The sequence below is a fragment of the Balaenoptera acutorostrata genome, chromosome 11 (assembly GCF_949987535.1).
Source record: "Balaenoptera acutorostrata chromosome 11, mBalAcu1.1, whole genome shotgun sequence".
NCBI classification, from domain to species: Eukaryota; Metazoa; Chordata; class Mammalia; order Artiodactyla; family Balaenopteridae; genus Balaenoptera; species Balaenoptera acutorostrata.
This window is the reverse complement of record NC_080074.1, coordinates 21,543,553-21,568,992: the sequence shown is the minus strand read 5'-3', so window position 1 is coordinate 21,568,992 and position 25,440 is coordinate 21,543,553. Positions and strand designations below refer to the sequence as shown.

The following is a 25,440-nucleotide window of genomic DNA, read 5'->3' as shown; positions in this document are numbered from 1 at the left end:
TTTTGCGTAGTTTATCATCCAGTGAATTTGGTCAAGCTCCTCTTCTCCTGTTCTGGACAACACAAGTCCCACACAAATTCCTTTCTATGTCAGAGAAACTATTTAATGAACAAACTCTAGAGGAAATACTTTTTACATAAGACTCTTGTTTAATGGTGTTCATTGCAGATTAGAAAGGTGATATTTTCATATGTTGCTTTCTAGGAGATGGGAAATAGTTTTTTTTGGCTGCGTTGGGTCTTCGTTGCTGCACGCGGGCTTTCTCTAGTTGTGGTGAGCGGGGGCTACTCTTCGTTGCGGTGCACGGGCTTCTCATTGCGGTGGCTTCTTTTGTTGTGGAGCATGGGCTCTTGGCGCATGGGCTTCAGTAGTTGTGGCTCGCGGGCTTTAGAGCACAGGTTCAGTAGTTGTGGCGTATGGGCTTAGTTGCTCCACAGCATGTAGGATCTTCCCGGACCAGGACTTGAACCCATGTCCCCTGCATTGGCAGGTGGATTCTTAACCACTGCGCCACCAGGGAAGTCCCAAATAGGAAATAGTTTTTTAATATAGAAATTTTTGCTTTTCACATTGAGATGGAAGTTATGGTAATTTTTTCATCAATATGAATTCAAAATAATTCAAATCCAAATGAATCTGAATATAAAACATTTTCACCCGTACAGTCATTGCAACACTCAGAGTTTCAGGATGAGATACACGTCTGTTTTCAAAAAGGAGTCATACGGCATTTATATAACAAAATAAAGCATATTTAAGGTAAATATTATTGGATCCTCTAATAAATTTTCCTTGGTATTAATGCATAGGATTTAATAACAAGATAACGTCCCCCCCAAAGCAAATTCTATTTTATGCTAAATTCAGTTAAGTTGGCTGGAGAATGATTAGTGAAATATGTTATAAAAGGCATTCATACAAGGAAAGAATGCATGAAGCGGTCTCCAAACATATTTAACTGTGAGGGGCTAACTGCTTTATATAATTTGAATGTACTTAATTTTGGAATTTTGAAAAACAAAAGCTGTCATTTCATTTTATCTACATTTTTTTTTTCAGGTGTAGCAAATTATAGCAGAGCTCCAAGGGAGTCCTTATTGTTACAGAAACGGATCTGTTATGTAGCTATAATGCTCCATTGTTGAAATTAGTTATTTTAAAACATTCAATTTGTTAAATCTTTAATAATGGATCACATTCTAAGTCAAGTTGATGGTGGTCATATGAAAACTAAATTAGTTTTCAGCTGCAATAGTTTTAAAGAATGAGTATTTGCAGAGTAGTTACTAAACTAAAAACTTAAAATAAGTTATTAAAAATGTTAATCACCAAAAAAATGTTAATTACAGAGAGGTGGCCACTTCCGGTGTCAAATGCAATATAATCACGTTCAGAGCAGTTAATAATACATCAAATAGTTCAAGTTCAGAGTGAGCTGAAAAGTGAAGGACAACTAGTTTTCCTCAGTCTATCATCTGAAAAAGGCATTTTCCTGGAAAGATTTAGAATACAGCTTTCATCAAGGTTGTGACAGTTCATGTTTTACTCCTGAAGACATGGTGAATGAATAAAACATAAGAAAATCTGAATGGCAAGCTTGTCTTTAAGAAATTTTACCGACAACACAAATCCTGGACCTCATCTTTCAAAGGTCGTTTCCTTGGTGAAGTCATCTGTGAACACTGAGAGGAAAGACCCCTCTTGCTCCTTGCAAGGTGTCTTTACCACCCCGTGCTTCATCACAGTATCATAACTTTTTTTGGCCTGTTCTTCTCAAGAATGAGCCAGGGAGGCTACCCCCTCCTGCTGCAGACCAGGAGACAGGGAGGCTGCTTAAAGACCTCAGCCTCTCCTGACAGTGCAGGGCCTGAGCACAAGGGAAGGCTCTCGGCAAACATGACAGTGAAAGAATGAGGTGTATTTGTCCATTGATTCCTCTACCAAGAGGCCCAGGATTCTCAACCTTAATTCTGTTGAGGAGACCGAATAGCTCAAGGACTCGGAGTGGTAGTATGTGGACAGAAGTTCAGGTGGCCTTAAGAGAGGTTAATTAATTAGATACTATTTTTAAGTTCCTGCTGATTAGAAAGAGCTGCCAAGAAGAATTAAAGTGCAATTTGTAACACATTTTGATTGTCCTTCCTCATGACCCTACCTGAGCTAAAATGTGGAGGCAGAGGGAGAAGAAAGACCGGGACCTGGATGGCAGAAGACAACTTGCAGATGGACTTGGGCCCCAGTGGAGGCACGGAGGGGAAGCAAGGGAGCAGCTCCAGGCTCAGGCCCCAGGGCTGGCACAGGAGTGGGCACCAGAGGTGGCTGAGCGCCCAGCCCAGAGTGTTGAGGAGTTGGATCCCTGCCACCCGGGCCCTGCCACCGTCCTGTGAGGTGGGCACAGCGCTAACTAACAACGGTGACCGCCACTTTACAGATGGGGAAAATGAAGGGTCACAGAGGGGGTCTTGACTAAGGGTCACCTGCTGGTAGTTGGCTGACCCAGCAGGAATAAACTGTCAGATCACGCGATCTCACTACCCAGGGTGGCCTCGCCCTTCTCCCGGCCTGGCTCCACCGACCACAAAGTGACATTTCATCCTACAGCCTCGCCCACCGGTACCCCGCTGCCGCCTCGCCGCCCTCCCAGAAGAGCCGGAGTGCGGGAAGGGAAGGGGAGGGGAGGGGACGGGAGGGGAGGAAGGTCGCAAGTGCGAAAACCTGACACCTGGGATAGGCCGGCGAGCACCAAGGACAGTGGCGGTGGCGAGAGGGGCGCTCGGAAACCTTGCTAAATAAATGCCCTGTTTTGCCTGGGCCAGATTTCTCTGCTCTCCGTGTGCCTCCACCAGGGTGGGCACAGCCCAAACGCAGTTAAATAGCCTTGACAGCATCGCCCCGCAATTCGTTGGGCGCCGGAGTTTTTCAAGGCCGAGATACCCTGGTGACCAGGAAGTCAGCCCCGCGTCAGGAAGCCCCGAGGGCCCTCACCGTGCCTTCGCGACTCTGCACTTGGGACTTGCAAAGCCTCGGGTACTCCTGAACCCGAGGGGGGCGTTAGGCGGCCTCCCCTTTTCTCTTGTCCCCATCCCCATGGATACTACTGGCTTCTTGGATCTCTTTCTCGTTCCCCATTTTCCAGACCCTGATTCAAAACAAAGAACTCTCACAATAGGATGGGTAGGCTTCCAGCGAGGGCGAGCAAGGGGCTCGGACACTCAGTCATTTCGACAAATAATGTATGAGTCCGTGCCCTGATCGAGGCGCAGGGCACTCAGAGTGGAGTAGGACACTGGTCACAGCCTCGTGGGGAGAGAGACGCACGAATAAAGGTGACAGGATGCTGCTGCTGGGACAGGTATGAACTGTCGTGGTCAGAACTCGGTACTTAGCGGTCAAGGACTTATTAATAAAAGTCCTCAAGGCAGAGCTGCCACTCGCCCCCGGGCTTTGGCCTCGGAGGCAAAGCCTTCTCGAGACTGCCGCCTGGGCTGGGAATCGCACCCTGGAGTCCCAGGCGGCCGGACCCCGCCCCCCATCCCCAGGCACGCTCCCCAGGGGAACTTCCCTAGCAAGGGAGCTGAAGGCTCGAGGTCCCGGAAGCCCTGGCGCGCTCGGGACTTCCCGATCCCGCGTCTGCCCGCGTCAACCCTGTCGCCCCCGCCCCGAGGGCCACCCGGCTCGGCGTCGACTCAGCCGGGGTCCCGCCCGCCGCCAGCCGGCTGGGGCCGCAGCAGCCTCGCGCTTCCGCCCGGCCCCTCCCACCGCCTGTTTCGCCCCTCCTCCCCCGGGCCGCGCGTCCTCCGGCGCAGGTTCAATCCCCGCCGGGACCCGAAGCGCCGCGGCCCGTTGGCGCCCTGGCAGCTGAGCCCCGGCCCCGGGTGTCTGCGCGCCGCCCGCACCTCTCCGGGGCGGCCGCGGCGGGCTGACTGGGCGTGCTCGGGAGCTGGGCGGCCGGGCGCCGCGGGAGCCGAGCTCATGCCTTCGCGGGGTGGGAAGCCCGCCGTCCAGGGGCGCCACGCGCAGGCGGCCGCTGTCGCCGACGCCCTGGCCAGCCTGGGCAGGACGCGGGCCAGGATGGCCTCCCTCACGGCATACGGTAACGGCGGGCGGTCGCGGGCTCTCGGGGCTCCTGGGGCGGGCAGGACCCGGGAGCCGTCTGATCACCCCGGGAAACTTTGGGGTTCGGCTCCCGGGAGGGTCTGGAAGGGAGGGCGCCGGCTGCAGCGCGCGCTGGCCTGCGGCTGGGGGACCGAGGCTGCCTGGAACCTGGGAAGGGGGGGTTTGTAGAAAGAGTCGGTGGAGTAAAAACGCCTAAAATTTAGGTGTTTTCGAGCTTTGGCACTCCAGTAAAATTCCGTTCGCTTCAGACCACCGAGGGGAAGGTATACACGGGTGTTGAGTCCTTTTCTAGCGGTGTGAGGCTTGGAGTTAGATCTGCGTTCAGTCCTTGCATATCTTGTCCCTGACTGACCTTGGGCAAGTTATTTAAACTTTTCTGTTCTTGCATATCTGCATCTGTAAATTAGAGATGAGAACATCTCTCTGACAGATGCTATGGGGTTAAATTATACGCACCAAAATATGTTTTTAATACAAAAATAATCAGCTTGGAAATAAAAGTTGCATGGAAATAGAAGACATTCCTTTCCTCCCTTTTTTGTTAAAGAAATATATTTTTTAATCATTATGTTTAAGGTATTGTACAGTTCTGAAGGAAAATGAAATCACAGTGTGAAGGTTTCAGACTCAGCTAGAAATCCCAGACACTTGGGAAGCCAACAAGCCTTTTTTAATCAACATTTCTGCTTGCGTGGAAAAAGCAATTCTCTTTAGTCCTTTATCAGAGATGCTGCCGAGACCGGCTTATGGGAGACGGAAACTCAAGTAGACCTCCCTCCCTTACCCTGGCTTGCAAGCAGTTGCTGTGATAACATCTAGTTTTGGCGTTTTAAACGCGGAGGTACTGAGCAATTGTTGGGGAATGTTCTGCGTGGACACCTCTGAGCCAGGGCTTGGTGGGAGGGAAATTGCTGCCCTTTGGCATGGAGGCTTCATTCTCCAGACCAGTGATGTCCCCTGCTCATTTTCCCAAGGTTAAAGGGGTCAGTCTCTTTTTCTTGGGATTTAAACTGTGTAAAATGATCACTCAGGTGGCTCTGAGGGTTTACAGTTGATACTTGGGAACCTAACAAATTGTGAGCAGATTACAAATTGCATACTAGTGGACTATTTTTTTTTTTTTAACTCGGGGCATTTTCTGCTGGAATTTGGGTTGTTCTGCCCCTGCTGCATGTTTAATACATAATGTTGTCATTCTTGGGTTACCATTTGGGGATAATTCAACATTCTGACGGTTTTTTAGTCATATTCATTGGCAGAAACCTATTTTTACACCTTTTTCTATCAGAAGAATCTAACTTCTGGTTTTTACATGATGTTAGATTTCACATACCATCCTGTGGATACTGTCAGTAAGAGGTTTACATAATAATCAGTTCCATAAATTTCTAGACGCTTTAAAAGCTTAATTGGGCACCCAGGTGGAGAAAATGGAGTCAGAAGAAGTGAATTGTTTTTGAAAAGCAAGTATATTTCAGTAATTAAAGGAAAAAAGGTGGCAGATCATTTTTTTGGCAACTAAGAATTACAAGGGTTTCTCTTTAGAACCTTAAAGGGAACTGAGACAGATTTAAGTAAATATCTCAATTAGAATTTGTGCTATTTTAAATATATTTTTGACACACTCTTCTCCCTCCCCCATCCCTAAAGTGGTGAATACACTTGGCTGCTAAGTGCACGTTAGTTTCTTGGTCTGTAGCGATGTGACCCAAGACACGACAAGGTAAATTAGTCCATCAGTGTTTTCAACCTGGTGAAAGCAAAACCAAGCACATTCAATATATTCCTCATCCACTGGATGCTGAGATTATTTTCTGATGAGAGTTTGGTCCAGCTCTGGAACCTTCATCTCTCTTAAAATCGAACTGCTTTAAAAAAAGTCCTCTTTCAATTCTGTTGGATTTGGGTTTAGATATCACGATGGGGGATGATCTAAGTTTCTTGTCTGGAATTTAGAGGGTTCAATTTTTATATTCATTTGACTGATTTAATAAATGCCTTAATCCTGTCTTTAGCACAGGGGCTGCCAAGAGAATGAACAGTTACAGTGTAGACCGTGTGTTTTAGGTTCCTAAGAAGAGAGAGAAATTTGGCATATGTATGCATTTCATTAGCAGAAGCCTCCAGTTAAACCTCATTAGCTTCCCATCCAAATATGCATTTTTTGATCCTATGTTGGAACTTGTTTTTTCTGTATTTTGGCATGAACTTTTACTTTTGGGCAACCATCTAGACATGTATCCTCTAGAAATGTGGAATGAGATTAGGATAATCGATAACTGTGATATGTCCTCTAATAAATATATGTTCAATGGATGATGCACTTTTAAAAATTCTGGATTTTAAATGTCTCAGCCTTTCGTACTCACCACTCATCTTTCTTTCCTTGTCCTTTACATGGTTTAGGTTCTTAAATGCTTTTAGCTCATTATGTAACCACGTGCATGAGACCAAGGAGGATGACAAGAGAAAAGGGACCGGGACTTGATTCATTCTTGGCCACGCAAAAGAAGGCACAGGGGGCCGTGTCCCAGGCTGCACCAGGAAGGGACTTGTGGTTGGACCTGCCGGCCTGGCATTGAGCTGTCAGCGTGGGATCTGAGGAGGCTCTATCAGGGGCCTGAGGAGCTTATGGAGCACAGTGGGGGGGGGGGGGGCGGGCTCTTTCAGATAAGGAAATCCTCTCTGAGGAGATATTTGAGGGAAGGGCTAAATGAAGGAAAGGAACAAGCCATGTCATTATGCGGGGAAAGCGCATTCCTGGCAAAGGGAACAGTAAGTACAAAGGCCCTGGGACAGGAATGAGCTTGTCATGTTCAAGGCTAGTGGGAAGGTCAGTGTGGCGAGAGCAGAGAGAGCAAGTAGAAGACGAAGGAAATGCAGTCAGAGCCAGTTTTGTTGTTATAACTATTCTCCCCTCGTTTCCCTCCTGCCTGTTAAAAGGCTTCTTCTTTGTGGACTCCTGCATCTGTTTATGTAGGTGTTTGCCTGGGTTCTGTCCTTGGCTTTATAATCTCACTCTCAAACATTTGGATGACATTGATTAGACATCTACTAAATGAGAGACAATGGCCCTGCGGGCAGAGTCGGTCTCTTAGCAGGAGGCCTGTAAACTGGGGTGACAAAGTTGTAAGCAGAAGTGTGGGCTATGCTGGGACGCAAACAGTAACAACAGCACTTTATGCGAATTAGCTCATTTAAATCTCACAACCATCTTTTTTTTTTTTAATTTATTTTATTTATTTTTGGCTGCATTGGGTCTTCGTTGCTGTGCGTGGGCTTTCTCTAGTTGCGGCGAGCGAGGGTTACTCTTCATTGCGGTGCGCGGGCTTCTCATTGCGGTGGCTTCTCTTGTTGCAGAGCACAGGCTCTAGGCGCGTGGGCTTTAGTAGCTGTGGCACGCGGGCTCAGTAGTTGTGGCTTGCGGGCTCTAGAGCGCAGGCTCAGTAGTTGTGGCGCACGGGCTTAGTTGCTCCGCAGGATCTTCCTGGGCCAGGGCCCGAGCCCGTGTCCCCTGCACTGGCAGGCAGATTCTCAACCACTGCGCCACCAGGGAAGCCCCTCGCAACCATCTTTAAGAAACTAGTCCAATGTTAGCCCTATATTCACTTGAAGAGCTTGAGGCCCAGATAGGTTGAAGAATTTACTTAGTCTCACTTAATGAGTAGGGGGCCTGAAGGCAGGCTGGATAGTTTGGCTCAAGAGCCTGGGGCTAGGGGCAGTTAGGAAGAGGAGAAAATGTGCTCGTTCATGCAGACATTCACCACGTATGGGCAGCTGTGTGGGTAATCCCAGGGAGAAGGCATGGCTTGAGCAAAGGCTAAAAGGCAGTGGATGACTTTCAGGTCATCTGACTGGAAGCGGGTATAAGAGAGGGGTGTAATGAGAGCCAAGCCTAACCATGCAACACAGAATGGAGCGAAGCAAAGAGGTGAGAGCCTAGGACATAACTTCCGCACCTGTCATTTTGTCTTTATTCAGGTGACTCCCAAATAGAAATCACTGACTCAGAACTTCTTTCTTGTATGTGCTATGCTTGTCTACCCAGCTGTCTGCTAGACTTCTTTACCTGTATACTCCTCTGGCATTGCAAACTCATTGTGTCCAAAACAGAATTCCTCTCCCATACCTGTGTCCGATAGAATCACTCCAGCTACTGAGCTCCAGCTACTGGACCATGGAGTACCAGAATAAATGAGATCTCACTCTTTCTCTCAGGATAGCACAGTCAGCTGGAGGAAACAGGCTCCTAAAGAGATTTATAATGCAGTGCTGCGGGAGAGGGGATGGGGGGAGTGAGGGATAGGTCAGGAAGAGTTACCTGGAGGAGACGATGTTAAAAGGCCAATTGGGAGAAGAAGGACATTCCAAGGAGGGGCAACAGCATGAACAAAGATGAAGGGGATAGATGGCAGGGGGCATAAAGGCAGCTGCCAGCAGCATGGTGTTGGTGGAGCATGACATCCAAGACAGGAGACATTGGCAGGGGCCAGCGTGCTCTATCCAGTCACCTAGACTAGAATCCTGGGAGTCGTCTTTGAGTCCTCCCTTACCAGAATATACTAACAGTCACCTTGGGCAAACCAATTCACCTCCTGTGCCTCAATTTTCTTATCTGTAAAATGGGGTCACTCTGAGGTTTAAATGCAACAGTACTTGTAAGAGCATATGAGTGACACATAGGGAGTACTCAGTAAGCATAGCTATTACTGTCAACTGCCTCTCCCAGCCCATATACTCTCAACTACCAAGTCCCATTGATTCTTCTTCCTTAAAGTCTTTCTGCTCTGTTTCCTCCTCTCCCTGCCCCCTCCTCTTATGCTGGTCGAGGCCACCGTCACTGCCAATTTTGACTGCGGTAGCAGCCTCCCAGCTGTCCCTCTGCCTCTTTCCCTGCCTCTCTGATCCCAGTTGCAAATCTGATCCTGTTATTCCTCTGCTTAAAACTCTCCAAGGGCTCCCCTCTGCTTACAGGTCAAAGTCTAACCTCCCTAGGTTGGCAAACAAGGCCCTTCAGAAGCTGACCATCCTTCTTTCCTGCTGCCCTCGGCCCCAGCATCCCACCCTATAGGGAGGGAGGTGGCTGGGCGTGGCTGATTGCACCTGGTTTTCTCAGGTGTCTGAACCTTGGCCCATGCTCTGAAACACAGCCCCTTCCTCCTTTTTGAGGCTCACTCCCCCTCTCCTTTGACCTCCCCATCCTACTGGGTTCCTCTCTTGGAACCTTTCAGGGTACTCCTCTCCCCAACAGCTTTTCATTTTGTACTGTAATGAGGACTTCTCTCTGTGGGTTGTAAAATCCCAAAGGCCAAGGACTACATCTTTATCTTTATATTCCTGGTGCTTAGCCCAGCACCTGGCATATACTGGGTGAGCAATCCTTGGCTGTCTGATCGACTGAAGGACTGAATGGACTCTAGCAAGGGGTAGTACACCACACACACACATTTTTAAAACTTCATTGTCCTATTGCAAATAAGCAATAGAACCTTTACGCTTCAGAAAATAAGAATGAACAAAAGAGCTAAAGTGTCCACACTACGTGGTAAAATGAGATGTATGCTAACGGGCTGGAAGTCATGCTTTAGCCGCAAAATAAATCCAAGGAACTGTTTGAGGACTTCTCTTGTTTTTGCCCTCTACCACCTGGCATGCTTGTCATTTTGCAATCCAGACACTCATGGTCAACATTGATTTAGGATCCTTTTTGATTAAGAAGCTGCAGCAAAGCCTACACAGGTTAGTTTTTGACCTTCAGCCCTTCACACTTCAAAAGTTTCTTTCTGGGGCAAAATTAAAATTTTATTTTGATCCTGTGAAGGAGCACTTTAATCTTTTCCTTTAAAACATGATGTTCTTTGTAATAGGCATGTGGATTTTTCTATTAGAACTTAGTCCTAGACAAACAATCCATAGCTACCAAGGAAGTTTCTAGAACAAACAATTCAACATATGTTTTGTGAGTGCTTACTATGTGTCAGGTACTGTTGTGGGTTCTGGAAGTAAAAACAAAATTAAAAACTGTTCTCATGAATCTTACATTGTAATGATGAGGCATGGATCTTTACCTTCCGGAAAAAATGAAAAAGAATGTGGGATTTTCAACACTGAATCAAATAAGTACAAGGAGAAAAGAAAGGAAAGGAAAGGCTTTTCTCTAATTAGGGTTCCTGCAAGGCCTTTTTGCCACTGTGCCTGCAAGAGTGGAATCAAAGGGAAGCTGAGATAATGAGTATCAGGCCCAGTGTTTAAAATGCAGGAATGGTGACTATAGTATTTGAAAGCTTACTAGAGTCTTTGGCAAACATTTATTGTGCTTTTTAGGCATTAGGCAGAGCTAGGCACTGTGGACAGAAGGTGAATAAGGGATGGCCTTGCCCTCCAGGGGTTTGGGTCTAGCTCAGGTCCAGTGGGAGACGCAGAGGAGGGAACAACTCCTAGTACTATCACAGCTGGTCCCTGCCCTGCTTGTCTCCTAATGCTGCTGCAGAGTTACGTGAACGAGCAAAGGTGAAAATGTTATGAAAACCTAGAAAGTCCTAGAGCAGTGTAGTACCCAGCACTCTGGTGTGTTTATCGTCATTGCTGTAGGGAAAGCTCTGTGGAGTGAAGCACACTCTCTACACTTTGATTGATTCATCAACACCTTAGGGGAGACCTTCCAAGGCACCACTTCCTACCTGGTGCCAGCCTGCATCTACTGTATGCGCTGAGCACTCAATGTTTTCTAAATGAATTTCAGTCACAATGTAAAGGAGGAATTTGAGGCCCAGGGAGCTTAGGTGATGAGATACAGGCTACACAGCTAGGAGGAAAGGGTTGGACTTGAATATTAACTTTTCTGTAAGCCTATAAAATACACAGCAGACATAGAATAAATCACACCAATATTTCTGAGGAACATACATATGCACACACATACACACACACACACACACATCCCACACTTTTGTTTTTTTACTAGTGGATTCTCTAGAGCCTTTTATAAACAATTTTAAGTGATTTACAAAAAGCCAAAAAAAAAAAAAAAACAGATGCGGTAAACAGTTGTAGCTCACTCTGCACAATAAATATGTATTTTGTAAATTAAATGGTATTTCCAGTACACTTGTGTAAGGTAGTAATTAAAGGAATCGTATGGTGAATTTTTTGGTAAATTCAGTAGTTATGCATCATTTGTCTGTTTGGTAATTCTTGAGTTTCATCTGTCCATATGTATAAGCAGACTTCTAATATGTTTTTAAGGGTTTAATGAAAACATTTTCTTTTCCTTTTTTAATTTGTCCTTCCTTTCTTGCGGTGAGATGTTTTCCCAGGCTTTATGGATTGTGGATTCCAGGGGAGGATTTTACCAGGACCTGGAGATCCTAGACCAGTAACATTGCCATCACCTGGGAGTCTATTAGAAATGCAATTGTCAGTTATATCTCAATAAAATGGAAAAGAATGCAGAATTCCAGGCCCATGCCAGAGATAGTAAATCAACTCTTCACTTTAACAAGATACCCAAGTGATTTGCAGTCTCAAATTTTCCGTATTTTTCCAAACATTTCTTGCTCAACCAATCAGTTATTGTGTTAAAATCTCCCCCTCTGATGATGGATTTGTCAGTTTCTCCTTGTAGCTCTATTAATTTTTGCTTCCTATATTTTGAGGTTATTTTATCTCAAGTAACTCAGATGTAACATTTTTTAATATCTTCCTGAAGAATCAGACCTGAACCTTTTATCATTATTTATTGACCGTCTTTATCCTTAATAATTGCTTTTTGTCTTAAAGCCTTTTTCATCTAAAACTAACATAGCTGCTCTAGCTTTATTTTGATTAATGCTTGCTGTATCTTTTTATATCTTTTACTTTCAACATTTCTGTGTCCTTATATTTTAAGTGTCTCTCTTATAAATAACATTTAGTTGATTTTCTTTTTGCTTTCCAAATCCATCTCACAATCTCGTAAATAACAAATTTAGACCATTTACATGTATTGTTATTACTAGTGTAATTGACCTTAATTCTACCATTTTACTTCAGATTTTCTCTTTGTCTTGTTTTGTTCCTATGCTTTAATTCTCATTTATTTCCCTTATCTAAGTAGAATTTTTTTGTTAAATTTTTTCTCCCATTCTTCCCCACCATATGTCTTCCACCCCCTCTAGCACAGCAAACTGGTTTGGAAATATAGTTTATTTCTGTTATTTTAATAATTACCCTTCTACTTGTGGTTAAATCTTACCTAACAAATTCTACACATATTCATTACATTTTGTTTCTCTAACTCTAAATTTAATATGTTAACCTCTCCCCTGAATAATACTTTGATTTTAAGCACCGAGCTCCTGGCTTTGTATACTATGATTATTTTGCATTTTAGTTATATTTCTTTTAAAAAATTTCCCAAATTAGATATTATAATTATCATTTTATATTGACAATTTTTGTTTAGTTTTGCCTACATATCTACCAGAATTCTGCATTCGGTGGAAAGATGAAAATAGGCATGGTACCTGCTTTTTTTGCTGTGGTTAAGATGAAAGATAGGTTGAATGTTGAGATGGGCCTGATTTTATTTGGTTATAAGATCATGCTGTTTAGAAGTATACCCAAAATAATTTGAGACAAAGAAAATTGGGTTAATTTCGTCACATGTTTCTGTTAAGTGGGCCTCTGAAAACAGAATCCCCGAGATGATGTCTATCTCATTCCCTGCAGAACCTCATCAGATAAATGACTGTCAAAGATGTAGCACCAGATACAACAGGAATCCACCTAACACAGCTTATGATGTTAATCTGTCCTCCTCTGTCTTTGCCTCTGTTCTCAAATATTGGTCTAGTGTAAGACAAACCTAGGTTTTAATTCCAGCTTTGTGACTTCCCTGAAGTGTGACTCTGGGAAAGTTCCCTGACTTTGTGAGCCTCTAGTTCCTCATCTGGATAGTGGGATAATCACACCTACCTTAAAAGAGTTGTTTTGGAGCACAAATGAAGTAATGAATGTTTAGCATAGTGCCTGGCAAGGAGTAAGTACTTGATGACTATTGTTTTATGAATCCACCACCATCTCATTTTCTTAGACATTTTTTGCAGAATTTGCATTCCTAATTTGCCCTACTGTGATTTCTGCCCCCTTTGCTTCTTTAAAAAAGCTATTGTACATACAGACAGGTGGGCAAGACAAATTTATAATTTAACAAATAGTTATAAAATGAATACTGTGTTACCACCACCTAGGTCAAGAATAGAACATTCCCAGCACCACAGAACCTACCCCCACTCCCTGTACTTTTTCACAGTTTCAAACTACTTTCTTCCTCACCAAATGGAATCACCATGCTGACTTGTGCTAATTATTTTGTTAGTTTTCTTTACTGTTTTACCATTTATATATGCATCTATAAACAATACAATTTAGTGTTGTTGTTGAAATTTTCATAAATAGAATCATATATCATTTGGGTGTTGCTTCTTTCATTAAACATTATGTTTGTGAGATCCACTGATAGTATTTTGTGTAGCTTTGCTTCATTCTTTTCCTTTGCTATATGGTATTCCACTTTATGCATATCTTTGTTCTTTTTAAGTATAAAATAAAAATAATAGCTAACACTAATTGGACACTTCCTATGTACTACTTTATAAAGTAAGTGCCTTTATTATTCTCATTGTACATACAAGGAAACAGAGCCCCGCAGAGATAAAGTATTGTGCCCAAGGGTTGGAACCAGGTATCTAATCTGGATACTGACTCCAGAACCCACAAAATTTATTAACCTCATTCATAGTCTCAAGTTTTTCCACTAGGTACCTGATTTTGTTTATTTAACTACGGTTTGTTCCTAAAGGATTAAATGGATAGTCAAGCCCTCCCACAAAAATCTAACATTTTTGTTTTAATTCTTATATAGGAAAACACCTTCCTTTACAGAGTCACTTTGTACCAAAACTGCCACAGGTCTTTGTACTTCTGCTCTTTGAGTCTTTTCAAAATATTGCCACCCAAACTATGCCCTAGTTTTACCATTCAGATTCAAGTCAAATTTCAGTAGTTTTTCCTGTTCAAATGTATGCACAGCCTCTTCCCAAGCATTCATTACTAATTCAAGCATTCTGCTTCTTCATTGATTACTGATTTCTCAATGTGCTTTTCTTCTTCATTCCTTTTCTCTCCATTCAGAGCCATTTCTGTGGCTCTTGAATCTCTCCCTTCACCCCCCTCCCCCCTTTGATGCCATTGACATTGTCCCTGGGAGGTCTTCTCCTTTCCAAAATCTTTTAAGGACAGATCATTAGTGAAGGGTTAAAAAAAAATTAGGAATGACCAGTTTAGAGAAGTTAGTTTGATATGTTTTAGGTCTGGGTTTTGTTGATTCAGCTGATTCCACAGATATATACGGAATGACTTGCTAACTGTGCATTTTGTGTAGCTGACTTATTTTTATTAGCCATGCCTCATCCTCTTCCACCTCCCAACCCCTAGCCCAGAAAAAGTGAGATAAGCATTATTGTCACCATTTTCAGATGGAAAGACCAATACTAAAGGAAGTCAACAGCTTGACCAAGTTCAAGGAGTTCATGTGCAGCAAAGCTGGGGCTTCAAACCCTAGGTGTGCTGACTCCAAGCCCATTGCTCCTTCGTGTTGATCACGGCAACCTCTACTGAAGTTACAACTAATAGGAAGGGGAAATGGTCATTTGCTATCCTTTCTTTAATTTCATGCATTCCTTTGTTCCTTCAACCAACGAACATATATTGAGGATTCACCTTATGCCAGGCAAAGCACTAAGCTCTGGAGGTAACAAACTGAAAAACGTGTGGACCTGCCCTTGACAAGCACATGGTTTGGGATACCCGTAAAACGAGTGCAATCTCGCATGCGCAGTACTGTTGGAGGTGTGTCTACTGTTCCCGGAAGCCCCCTAGAGATGGGGGATGGTCTGGGAATATTTCTTAGAGGAGAAGTTGGCCGCATGCACTTGCTCGAATTAATTTTCCCCACGATAAAAATAGTCTTAAAATATTTTTTTACCTCCCTGTTTGTGGACCTACAGTGGCCTTGACGTGGCCTCTAAGGGCCCCCACTACTTCCGCGCCCTCTGGCTCATTACCTGCTTTTGTCAATACTTTCTAGCTGCTTTCAAACCACAAGCATATCCGGACACCCCGGCGGATGACTCCCATTTCCTGCCCTCTGTCCAGGTACCTGCTGTTCTTTCCTCCTAGAATGTTCATCTGCAAAGCCATCTTCTCTAAAAATCCGCATTGCTCTCTCATTAAAATATGACTCAGTACGTTTCTAGAAACGCTTTCTCTTTGACTACATTTGACATTCTTAATTATTTCTTTCCCTCGGACCTCTAATTTTCATCACTATAGATCAGAGTTTCAAAGTTTTCCTGGTATCACATAACATGTAATATTCAAATATTTCCTTCAGGTCCGTTTCGCAACCCTTCTTATAGTAACTCTGTGTAAACTGTAGCGTTTTATAGTAGACAATATGTATTTATTTTGATATTTTAGATCACGTATGCCCTGCCTTCTTCATAAACAATTTGAAGCAGTGCTGATCTCGATTTGAGCTCTGTTCTGCCACATGCTGTCGTGTGACCTCGGGCAAGGTGCTCGGCTGCCTGAAGCCTCAGCTTTTCCATCAGAGACGTGGGGTGACGCTCGCCCTATTTCACGCGGTGCATGAGACGGTGTGGCTGAAAATGCTAAGGTGCCGTGTGGATGGGAGGTTGTGGCGTCTTTGCCCCTCTGTCGGGAGCGTGGTCTGCTCACGGTAGTGACGACTGCAGCGCAGCTGGCTGCACTCGAGCCTCGCAGGGAATTGCACCCACTTCTCTGTCTCCACGGCTGCTCCTCCCGTGGTTTGGCCACCACCATCTCTCATCAGGATGACTGCAGTGGCCTCATAAAGGAGTCTTTCTGCCTCTCCTTTCATCTTCCTCCTGACTGTTCTCCTTGCTGCCTCTAAGTGATCTTTCTGAAATGAAAATGGGATCCTGCTCTCTTGGCAACATCCAAACTTGTTAACGTGGTTTATAAGACCCCTCGTAGTCCAGCGGCTGTGCACCTCTCTTGTGCTGTGTTCAGCTGCTAACTCGTGAAGCAGAGGCTTCCGACTCTCCAGACAAGATGATAGTACTCTGCCTGGACCCTTCCCCTCAATTCATCCCCCTTTTGCCTAGTTCACTTCCCCCAGGAAGCCTTACCTGATACCCTCTAGTCTGGGTCAGGTGTTTCCTCAACTTCCCCTGAAACCCTCCCCCAGCACCCTCCCCCCATTATAATAAAGTGACACCAAACTGAAATTGCCTGTGTGACAGTCTGGGTTGTTTGTTGAAATGTTCCAAGTGCCTGGCACCTAACATTCCCTAAATGTCAATGAATGAACCAATGAATAACTATGAGATACTCAGACACAGACAGCTGGTTTATTTACCAGCAGTCATATATTTACTTTGTGGTCATGGTGTTTACCAGGATGTAATTAACCTTCTCCTCTTTTGTTTTCTTAAACAGACAAAGATATAAGCAGTGGGAGTTACAACCTTTCCTCCGCAACGACGGGCAGCTACTACAGTTGTGTCAGCCAGATCACCATAGGTGAGCAACTGTGCCAGTTTTTAATGAAAACTATTATTGCCTATAAAGGTTGGGGGTGCAGGGCTATGGAAGGAGTGAGTAGAAAGGGTAAGCGCATCAAACTTATTTTCAGAATCAGGGCAAATACTTGTGGGCTCACCTTGTTGGGGTGCCCTCTTGTGGATCCTTATTGCTTTCGCATAGAGATGGATGGAGGAAATGTGATCCAGAGAGATTAACAAAACAAAACAAAACACAGGTTTCCCAACTTTTCTTCATTTGCTTTCTCTTTCGTTTGTGTATCACCTATGTTATTATGTACTTAATATTAAAACTGACTTTTTAAGATTTATTTTCATTTATTTTAAAAAGAAAATTTATATCACAACTGCAAATAGAAAATGTACATTTCCCATAAGTATAAGTTAATGCATACATGCATAAAATAACAAATCAGTGTTACTGAATGCTAGCTATGCTTTGGGGGATTCTGTGTGTGCCAGCTGTCCTGTCCCCTGACTTCACAGAAATAAAATTTCATGTCATAGCCCATGGCCTTCTCAGAAACTTGAAGTCTGCAGTTTGGGGCGTGTGGTTCTCTATCCCTTCCCCCTGGATGAGGGACCCCCCCCCCCCCACTATGGAGATGGTAGGATCCTGGCAGAATATACTTTGTTCACCTAGCACTCTCCCAGCCGCCTTCCTGCTCACCCTTAAACATGTTTTATTTTGGTCAAAAAGGGAAGAGTGACCATGATTATTTTTCTGTCTGCTGAATCTTTCCTCTCCTTTCCACTTCCTTTCAAACTTTTCTTGATTTCAGAATCTTGGCTACGACTTAGAAAAAAAAGAATAATGGTGATACTTGCAGCTAACATTTATTTTGCACTTAGCGCTTGTCAGCTGCTCTTGGCCCTTGACATACATTATTTTACTTAACTGGGACTCTATGAGGAAGGTACTGTCACTTCCCCATCTTACAGATGAGGAAACTTGCTGTTTGCCTCACAGCCAGAAATGGATGTGCCTCGGATTCCAGTCCAGGTCTGTTTGACACAAGCTCATGCTTTGAAACACAGTGTCATGGTTTCTCAGACTCCAGCAATGTGGACCCCTGTAAAAAGAAGTAATAACTATGAGCCTCTAAAATGGATTTAAATTATTTTTATTACAAGGATACCTAAGTATGTTCCAACATAAAATGTAACTATAGACCCCTTATTTTCCAAATAGCCATAAAAATCAAATCAAATTTGTAAATGAAATTGAAAGCACTGAGAAGAAAAACAACCACAAATTCACGGCATTAATTTAAGATGATGGGCTTTGTTATTTTGCTGAAATGCAGTCACTGCTTGTAATGCAACGTGGTCCTGGCTGCAGCAGTGAAGGTTCTTTGCACTGAGCTCAGTATTTACAGTATTTATGGTAACTGCTGTGTCACCACCTCTCTCTGTTCAACCCACTCTGACATCTCTGTTAATGCTCACTCAGGTGAGATTACTGGATCTTTGTTTGGTATGGATGCACCTTGACATTCCCATCTCTCTCCTCTTCTCGTTAAGTGTATCAACTGGTGCCAACTTGAAGGAAACACAAAAGCACACACTCAGGCACTAAAATTAAGTGGCAAAATTTGGTCCATGGTATGCACATATTCATTTTTAAATGATTAAGTTGACTTTTAAATGAAAAATGAAAACAACTTAAAAATCCCTGTGGAGAGTTCATGGACCCTGGTGTGAAAACACTAAATAACCTAAAATGACATTCCTAAGGACATTTGTTAAGTAGTGGGAGGTCGTTTAGAGTTCAGAGTAAGAGGGTGACAGGATGAATGCATGTATGAAAGGTTATTCGGGTGGTGAACAGGATGGATTTCATGTGCGGGAATCTGGTGTTATGACAGAGTAAGTGGCTCTGACTGTGGTCTTGACATGAGACAGTAATGAACTTGGGAAGTGGGATAGAGAGGCAGGTCTGGAGGGAGAGGCATGGAAGAGCCAGGAGGACTAGTCATTGCCTGGATATGCCTCAGATAGTGTGCCCTGAGACTTTGAGTCAGCTTGACAGGGAGTCTGAGCCGTTCATTGAAATACAGAGGTCAGGAAGAGGACTGCATGGCTCTAGGGTTCCAGTGTGTTGGGTTTGAGGTCCCAGTGAGACCCCCCCACCTCAGAATGACCCACAGGAAGTTGGAAATGTGGAGAGAATGGGCAGGAGATGAAGATATTGGCATTCTCTTCCCAGAGAGTTCAGTCGAATCTTTGGAAGAGGATGAGATTATAAGAGTGAGCATCAGTATATTGAGTGTGTAGAGGGTCAAAGACCAATCTTTGGGGGAAGCACAATTAGGATAGAAATAACGGCAGTGACAGGAAAACCTAGCAAGTACATTTCTTGAAATGCCCAGAGAATTTCTAGAAGGGGAGACTGAGGAGGGTTAAAGTTAAAAGTCTGCCCTGGTGACATCCCATGCCAGTGGATGGTGGGAGGGGAGCCAGCTTACAAGGCTCTGAATAAGGAATGATGAGCTGTGAGTAGAGACCTCTATTAAGACACTTGTCAGTGAAAGTGGAGGGGTAAACAGTGAGGACCATATGGGAGCTTTCTGTGCTCATTTAATCCTCACAATCCCATGTGATAGATACTGTTATTTCCCCCATTTTACAGATGAGGAACCTAAGTTCTTGAAAGGTTAAAAAGTAATAAAGAATACATGGGTAGTAAGAGCTGGGATTTGAGCCCAGGTAATCCAACTCCCATTGGATGTCACTCCTGTTAAATTGCTGTGGGCCTAGTACCATTCCCTGGTCTAGTCAGCTGTGGCCACCATGTCAGGGTGTTTCTAATTGAATTTGTTCCACCAAAAGATATATTGAAGTTCTAACCCGTGGTACCTTTGACTGTGACCTTATTTGGAAATAGGGTCTTTACAGATGTAATCAAGTTAGGATGAGGTCATATTCACTTAGGGTGGGGCTTCTAATTCAATGTGACTCATGTCCTGCTTGTAAGTAGATGAGAAGAGACACAGATATATACATACAGGGAGAGCATCATGTGATGACAGAGGCAAAGGTTAGAGTGATATGCCTACAAGCCCAGGAACACCAAGGATTGCCAGCCATATCAGAAACCAGGAAAAAACAAGAGACAAAGAAGGACACTACATAATGATTAAGGGATCAATCCAAGAAGAAGTATAACAATTGTAAATATTTATGCACCCAACATAGGAGCACCTCAATACATAAGGCAAATGCTAACAGCCATAAAAGGGGAAATCGACAGTAACACAATCTTAGTAGGGGACTTTAACACCCCACTTTCACCAATGGACAGATCATCCAAAATGAAAATAAATGAGGAAACACAAGCTTTAAATGATACATTAAACAAGATGAACTTAATTGATATTTATAGGACATTCCATCTAAAAACAACAGAATACACTTTCTTCTCAAGTGCTCATGGAACATTCTCCAGCATAGATCATATCTTGGGTCACAGATCAAGCCTTGGTAAATTTAAGAAAATTGAAATCGTATCAAGTATCTTTTCTGACCACAACACTATGAGACTAGATATCAATTACAGGAAAAAATCTGTTAAAAACAAAAGCACATGGAGGCTAAACAATACACTACTAAATAACCAAGAGATCACTGAAGAAATCAAAGAGGAAATCAAAACATACCTGGAAACAATGACAATGAAAACAAAACGACCCAAAACCTATGGGATGCAGCAAAAGCAGTTCTAAGAGGGAAGTTTATAGCAATAGAATCCTACCTCAAGAAACAAGAAACATCTCAAATAAACAACCTAACCTTACACCTAAAGCAATTAGAGAAAGAAGAGCAAAAAAACCCCCAAAGTTAGCAGAAGCAAAGAAATCATAAAGATCAGATCAGAAATAAAAAGAAATGAAGGAAACAGTAGCAAAGATCAATAAAACTAAAAGATGGTTCTTTGAGAAGATAAACAAAATTGATAAACCATTAGCCAGACTCATCAAGAAAAAAAAGGGAGGAGACTCAAGTCAACAGAATTAGAAATGAAAAAGGAGAAGTAACAACTGACACTGCAGAAATACAAAGGATCATGAGAGATTACTACAAGCCACTATATGCTAATAAAATGGACAACCTGGAAGAAATGGACCAATTCTTAGAAAAGCACAACCTTCTGAGACTGAACCAGGAAGAAGTAGAAAATATAAACAGACCAATCACGTGCACTGAAATTGAGACTGTGATTAAAAATCTTCCAACAAACAAAAGTCCAGGGGGCTTCCCTGGTGGACAGTGGTTGAGAGTCTGCCTGCCAATGCAGGGGACACGGGTTCGAGCCCTGGTCTGGGAAGATCCCACATGCCGCGGAGCGACTACGCCCGTGAGCCACAACTGCTGAGCCTGCGCGTCTGGAGCCTGTGCTCTGCAACAAGAGAGGCCACGACACTGAGAGGCCCGCGCACTGCGATGAAGAGTGGCCCCCGCTCGCCGCAACTAGAGAAAGCCCTCGCACAGAAACGAAGACCCAACACAGCTAAAAATAAATTAATTAAAAAAAAAAAAAGTCCAGGAACAGATGGCTTCACAGGTGAATTCTATCAAACATTTAGAGAAGAGCTAACACCTATCTTTCTCAAACTCTTCCAAAATATAGCAGAGGGAGGAACACTCCAAAACTCATTCTACGAGGCCAGCATCACCCTGATACCAAAACCAGACAAAGGTGTCACAAAGAAAGAAAACTACAGGCCAATATCACTGATGAACATAGATGCAAAAATCCTCAACAAAATCCTAGCAAACAGACTCCAGCAGCACATTAAAAGGATAATACATCATGATCAAGTGGGGTTTATCCCAGGAATGCAAGGATTCTTCAATATACGCAAATCAATCAATGTGACACACCGTATTAACAAACTGAAGGAGAAAAACCATATGATCATCTCAGTAGATGCAGAAAAAGCTTTTGACAAAATTCAATACCCATTTATGATAAAAACCCTCCAGAAAGTAGGCATAGAGGGAACTTACCTCAACATAATAAAGGCGATATCTGACAAACCCACAGCCAATATTGTTCTCAGTGGTGGAATACTGAAACCATTTCCTCTAAGATCAGGGACAAGGCAAGGTTGTCCACTCTCACCACTGTTATTCAACATAGTTTTGGAAGTTTAAGCCACAGCAATCAGAGAAGAAAAAGAATAAAAGGAACACAACTTGGAAAAGAAGAATTAAAGCTGTCACTGTTTGCAAATGACATGATACTACACATAGAGAATCCTAAAGATGCCAACAGAATCCTACTACAGCTAATCAATGAATTTGGTAAAGTAGCAGGATACAAAATTAATGCACAGAAATCTCTTGCATTCCTATACACTAATGATGAAAAATCTGAAAGAGAAATTAAGGAAACAGTCCCATTTACCATTGCAACAAAAAGAACAAAATACCTAGGAATAAACCTACCTAAGGAGACAAAGTATGCAGAAAACTCTAAGACACTGATGAAAGAAATTAAAGATGATACAAACAGATGGAGAGATATACCATGTTCTTGGAGTGGAAGAATCAACATTGTGAAAATGACTATACTACCCAAAGCAATCTACAGATTCAGTGCAATCCCTATCAAACTACCAATGGCATTCTTCACAGAACTAGAACAAAAAATTTCACAATTTGTATGGAAACACAAAAGACCCCGAATAGCCAAAGCAATCTTGAGAAAGAAAAATGGAGCTGGAGGAATCAGGCTCCCAGACTTCAGACTATACTACAAAGCTACAGTAATCAAGACAGTATGGTACTGGCACAAAAACAGAACTATAGATCAATGGAACAGGATAGAAAGTCCAGAGATAAACCCACGCACATATGGTCAACTAATCTATGACAAAGGAGGCAAGAATATACAATGGAGAAAAGACAGCCTCTTCAATAAGTGGCGCTGGAAAAACTGGACAGCTACATGTTAAAGAATGAAATTAGAACACTCCCTAACACCATACACAAAAATAAACTCAAAATGGATTAAAGACCTAAATGTAAGGCCAAAGAGTATAAAACTCTTAGAGGAAAACATAGGCAGAACACTCTATGACATAAATCACAGCAAGATCCTTTTGACCCACGTCCTAGAGAAATGGAAATAAAAACAAAAATAAACAAATGGGACTTAATGAAACTTAAAAGCTTTTGCACAGCTAAGGAAAACATAAACAAGACAAAAAGACAACCCTCTGAATGGGAGAAAATATTTGCCAATGAAGCAACTGACAAAGGATTAACCTCCAAAATTTACAAGCAGCTCATGCAGCTCAATATCAAAAAGCAAACAACCCAATCCAAAAATGGGCAGAAGACCTAAATAGACATTTCTCCAAAGAAGATATACAGATTGCCAACAGACACATGAAAGGATGCTCAACATCACTAATCATTAGAAAAATGCAAATGAAATTTACAATGAGGTATCACCTCACACCGGTCAGAATGGCCATCATCAAAAAATCTACAAACAATAAATGCTGGAGAGGGTGTGGAGAAAAGGGAACCCTCTTGCACTGTTGGTGGGAATGTAAATTGATACAGTCACTATGGAGAACAGTATGGAGGTTCCTTAAAAAACTAAAACTAGAACTACCATATGACCCAGCAATCCCACTACTGGGCATATACCCTGAGAAAACCATAATTCAAAAAGAGTCATGTACCACAATGTTCATTGCAGCTCTATTTACAATAGCCAGGATATGGAAGCAACCTAAGTGTCCATCAACAGATGAACGGATAAAGAAGATGTGGCACATATATACAATGGAATATTACTCAGTCATAAAAAGAAACAAAATTGAGTTATTTATAGTGAGGTGGATGGACCTAGAGTCTGTCATACAGAGTGAAGTAAGTTAGAAAGAGAAAAACAAATTCCGTATGCTAACACGTATATATGGAATCTAAAAAAATAAAATAAAATAAAGTGGTTCTGAAGAACCTAGGGGCAGGACAGGAATAAAGACGCAGACAGAGAGAATGGACTTGAGGACCTGGGGAGGGGGAAGGGTAAGCTGAGACGAAGTGAGAGAGTAGCATGGACATATATACAATGTAAAATCAATAGCTAGTGGGAAGCAGCTGCATGGCACAGGGAGATCAGCTCAGTGCTTTGTATCCACCTAGAGGGGTGGGATAGGGAGGGTGGAAGGGAGACGCAAGAGGGAGGAGATATGGGGATATATGTATATGTATAGATGATTCACTTTTTTATAAAGCAGAAACTAACACACCATTTTAAAGCAACTATACTCCACTAAAGATGTTAAAAAACAAACAAACAAACAAGAAACCAGGAAAAGGCAGACAACAAATTTCCCCCTAGAGACTTCAGAGAGAGCACAGCCCTGCTGAAATCTTGATTTCAGACTTCTAGCCTCCAAAACTGTGAAAGGATAAATTTCTGTTTTTTTTAAGCCACCCAGTTTGTGACCCTTTGTTACAGCAGCCCTAGGAAACTCATATAACAGGTTCTTACTGACCTATGAAGTCACCTGTGAAGGGGCAGTGGGTGTGTCGCACAGTTTTCTCAGAAGGTGATGGGACAACTGAAAGGCCCTTGAATGTTGCTTCTGTTTCAACAAACTCAAACTGGCTGAAACCATAAGGAAAGTTATTACTTCATATAATAGGAAGGCCTGTTGGGAGGACAGGTTGAGTAGGCTGCTCGGTGATGTTGTGAAAGACCTTCTCCCCTTTGCCTTCCTGGGAAAATCTATCTTCCTGATGGCGGCCCCAAGGCCGCCGTGGTTCCAGGAATTGCACTCAGGCGCAACAGTGATCAGAGGGGAAGGAGCTTTGGTGCCTTCCTCAGGTGTTCACTTGAGGAGCTGAAACTTTCCCCTGAAGCACCTCAGAGACTTCTATCTCATTGCGTGGGATTTGGGCACATGACCACCCTTCAGCAAATCACTGACAAGGGAGATAAGATCATGGTCTTTACACCCATCATGGCCCACGTGGAGGTCGGGGAGCGTGAGGTCTGTCTGCCCTGAGTCACAAGCTGCGTGGGAGCGGGATGAATTCCCAAACAAAATGTGACTCTGTTGGGAGGAAGGGGTGTGGGTGGAGGGTGGGTTCAGCACAGTCATCAGGCAGTGTCCACTGCCCACAGTCTGTCCAGTACAAAGCACTTTAAAAATATTTATAGTAAAAGCAGCAAATAATTAACAACTTTATACTCAAAGTACTGGAGGGAGGACATCTCTGAGTCGTCTAGCAATTCTTTTTTAAAAGCTCTTTTTGTTTTCTTTCATCTCCTGTACTTCCGTCCTTCTCTTACAGGATAGTCATCTCACTCAGAAGTGTCTCATTTGTGAGGGAATTCCATTTAAGAGAACAGCACACTTCTGGACTTCCTATTAATGTAGTTCCTTATAGGAACCTATGTCCTGACCGAAGAACTGCCAAAAGAATTGCCAAAAAATCCAATCAACAGAAAAAGTGACACCTTCTGAAATTTTTCTACCTATCCGTGAGACCCTTGGAAAACTCCTTATTTTCTTCTTCTTTTTTTTTTTTTTTTTCTGGCCGCACGGCATGGCATGTGGGATCTTAGTTCCCCGACCAGGGATGGAACCCGCGCCTTCCCCGACCAGGGACCGAACCCGCACCCCCTGCGTTGGAAGCGTGGAGTCTCAACCACTGGACCACCAGG

At 43.3% G+C, this 25,440-nt stretch overlaps 1 protein-coding gene across 7 annotated transcripts in view; it reads left to right on the top strand.

Annotated features, from left to right (window-relative positions):
• Positions 1-3,724: 3,724 nt before the first annotated feature.
• Positions 3,725-25,440, top strand: part of ANO4 (anoctamin 4) — a 450,211-nt gene continuing 428,495 nt past the window's right edge. For 5 of the 7 annotated variants that reach the window (XM_057556948.1, XM_057556947.1, XM_057556949.1 and 2 more), the window contains exons 1-2: positions 3,725-4,093; positions 16,642-16,725. In XM_057556948.1, coding sequence (XP_057412931.1) covers positions 3,973-4,093; positions 16,642-16,725 — 205 coding nt within the window. In that variant the 5' untranslated portion in view covers positions 3,725-3,972. Of the gene's footprint in view, positions 4,094-15,636; positions 15,836-16,641; positions 16,726-25,341 lie in introns of all 7 variants that reach the window. The other 2 variants (XM_057556946.1, XM_057556951.1) reach the window with 2 other exon arrangements.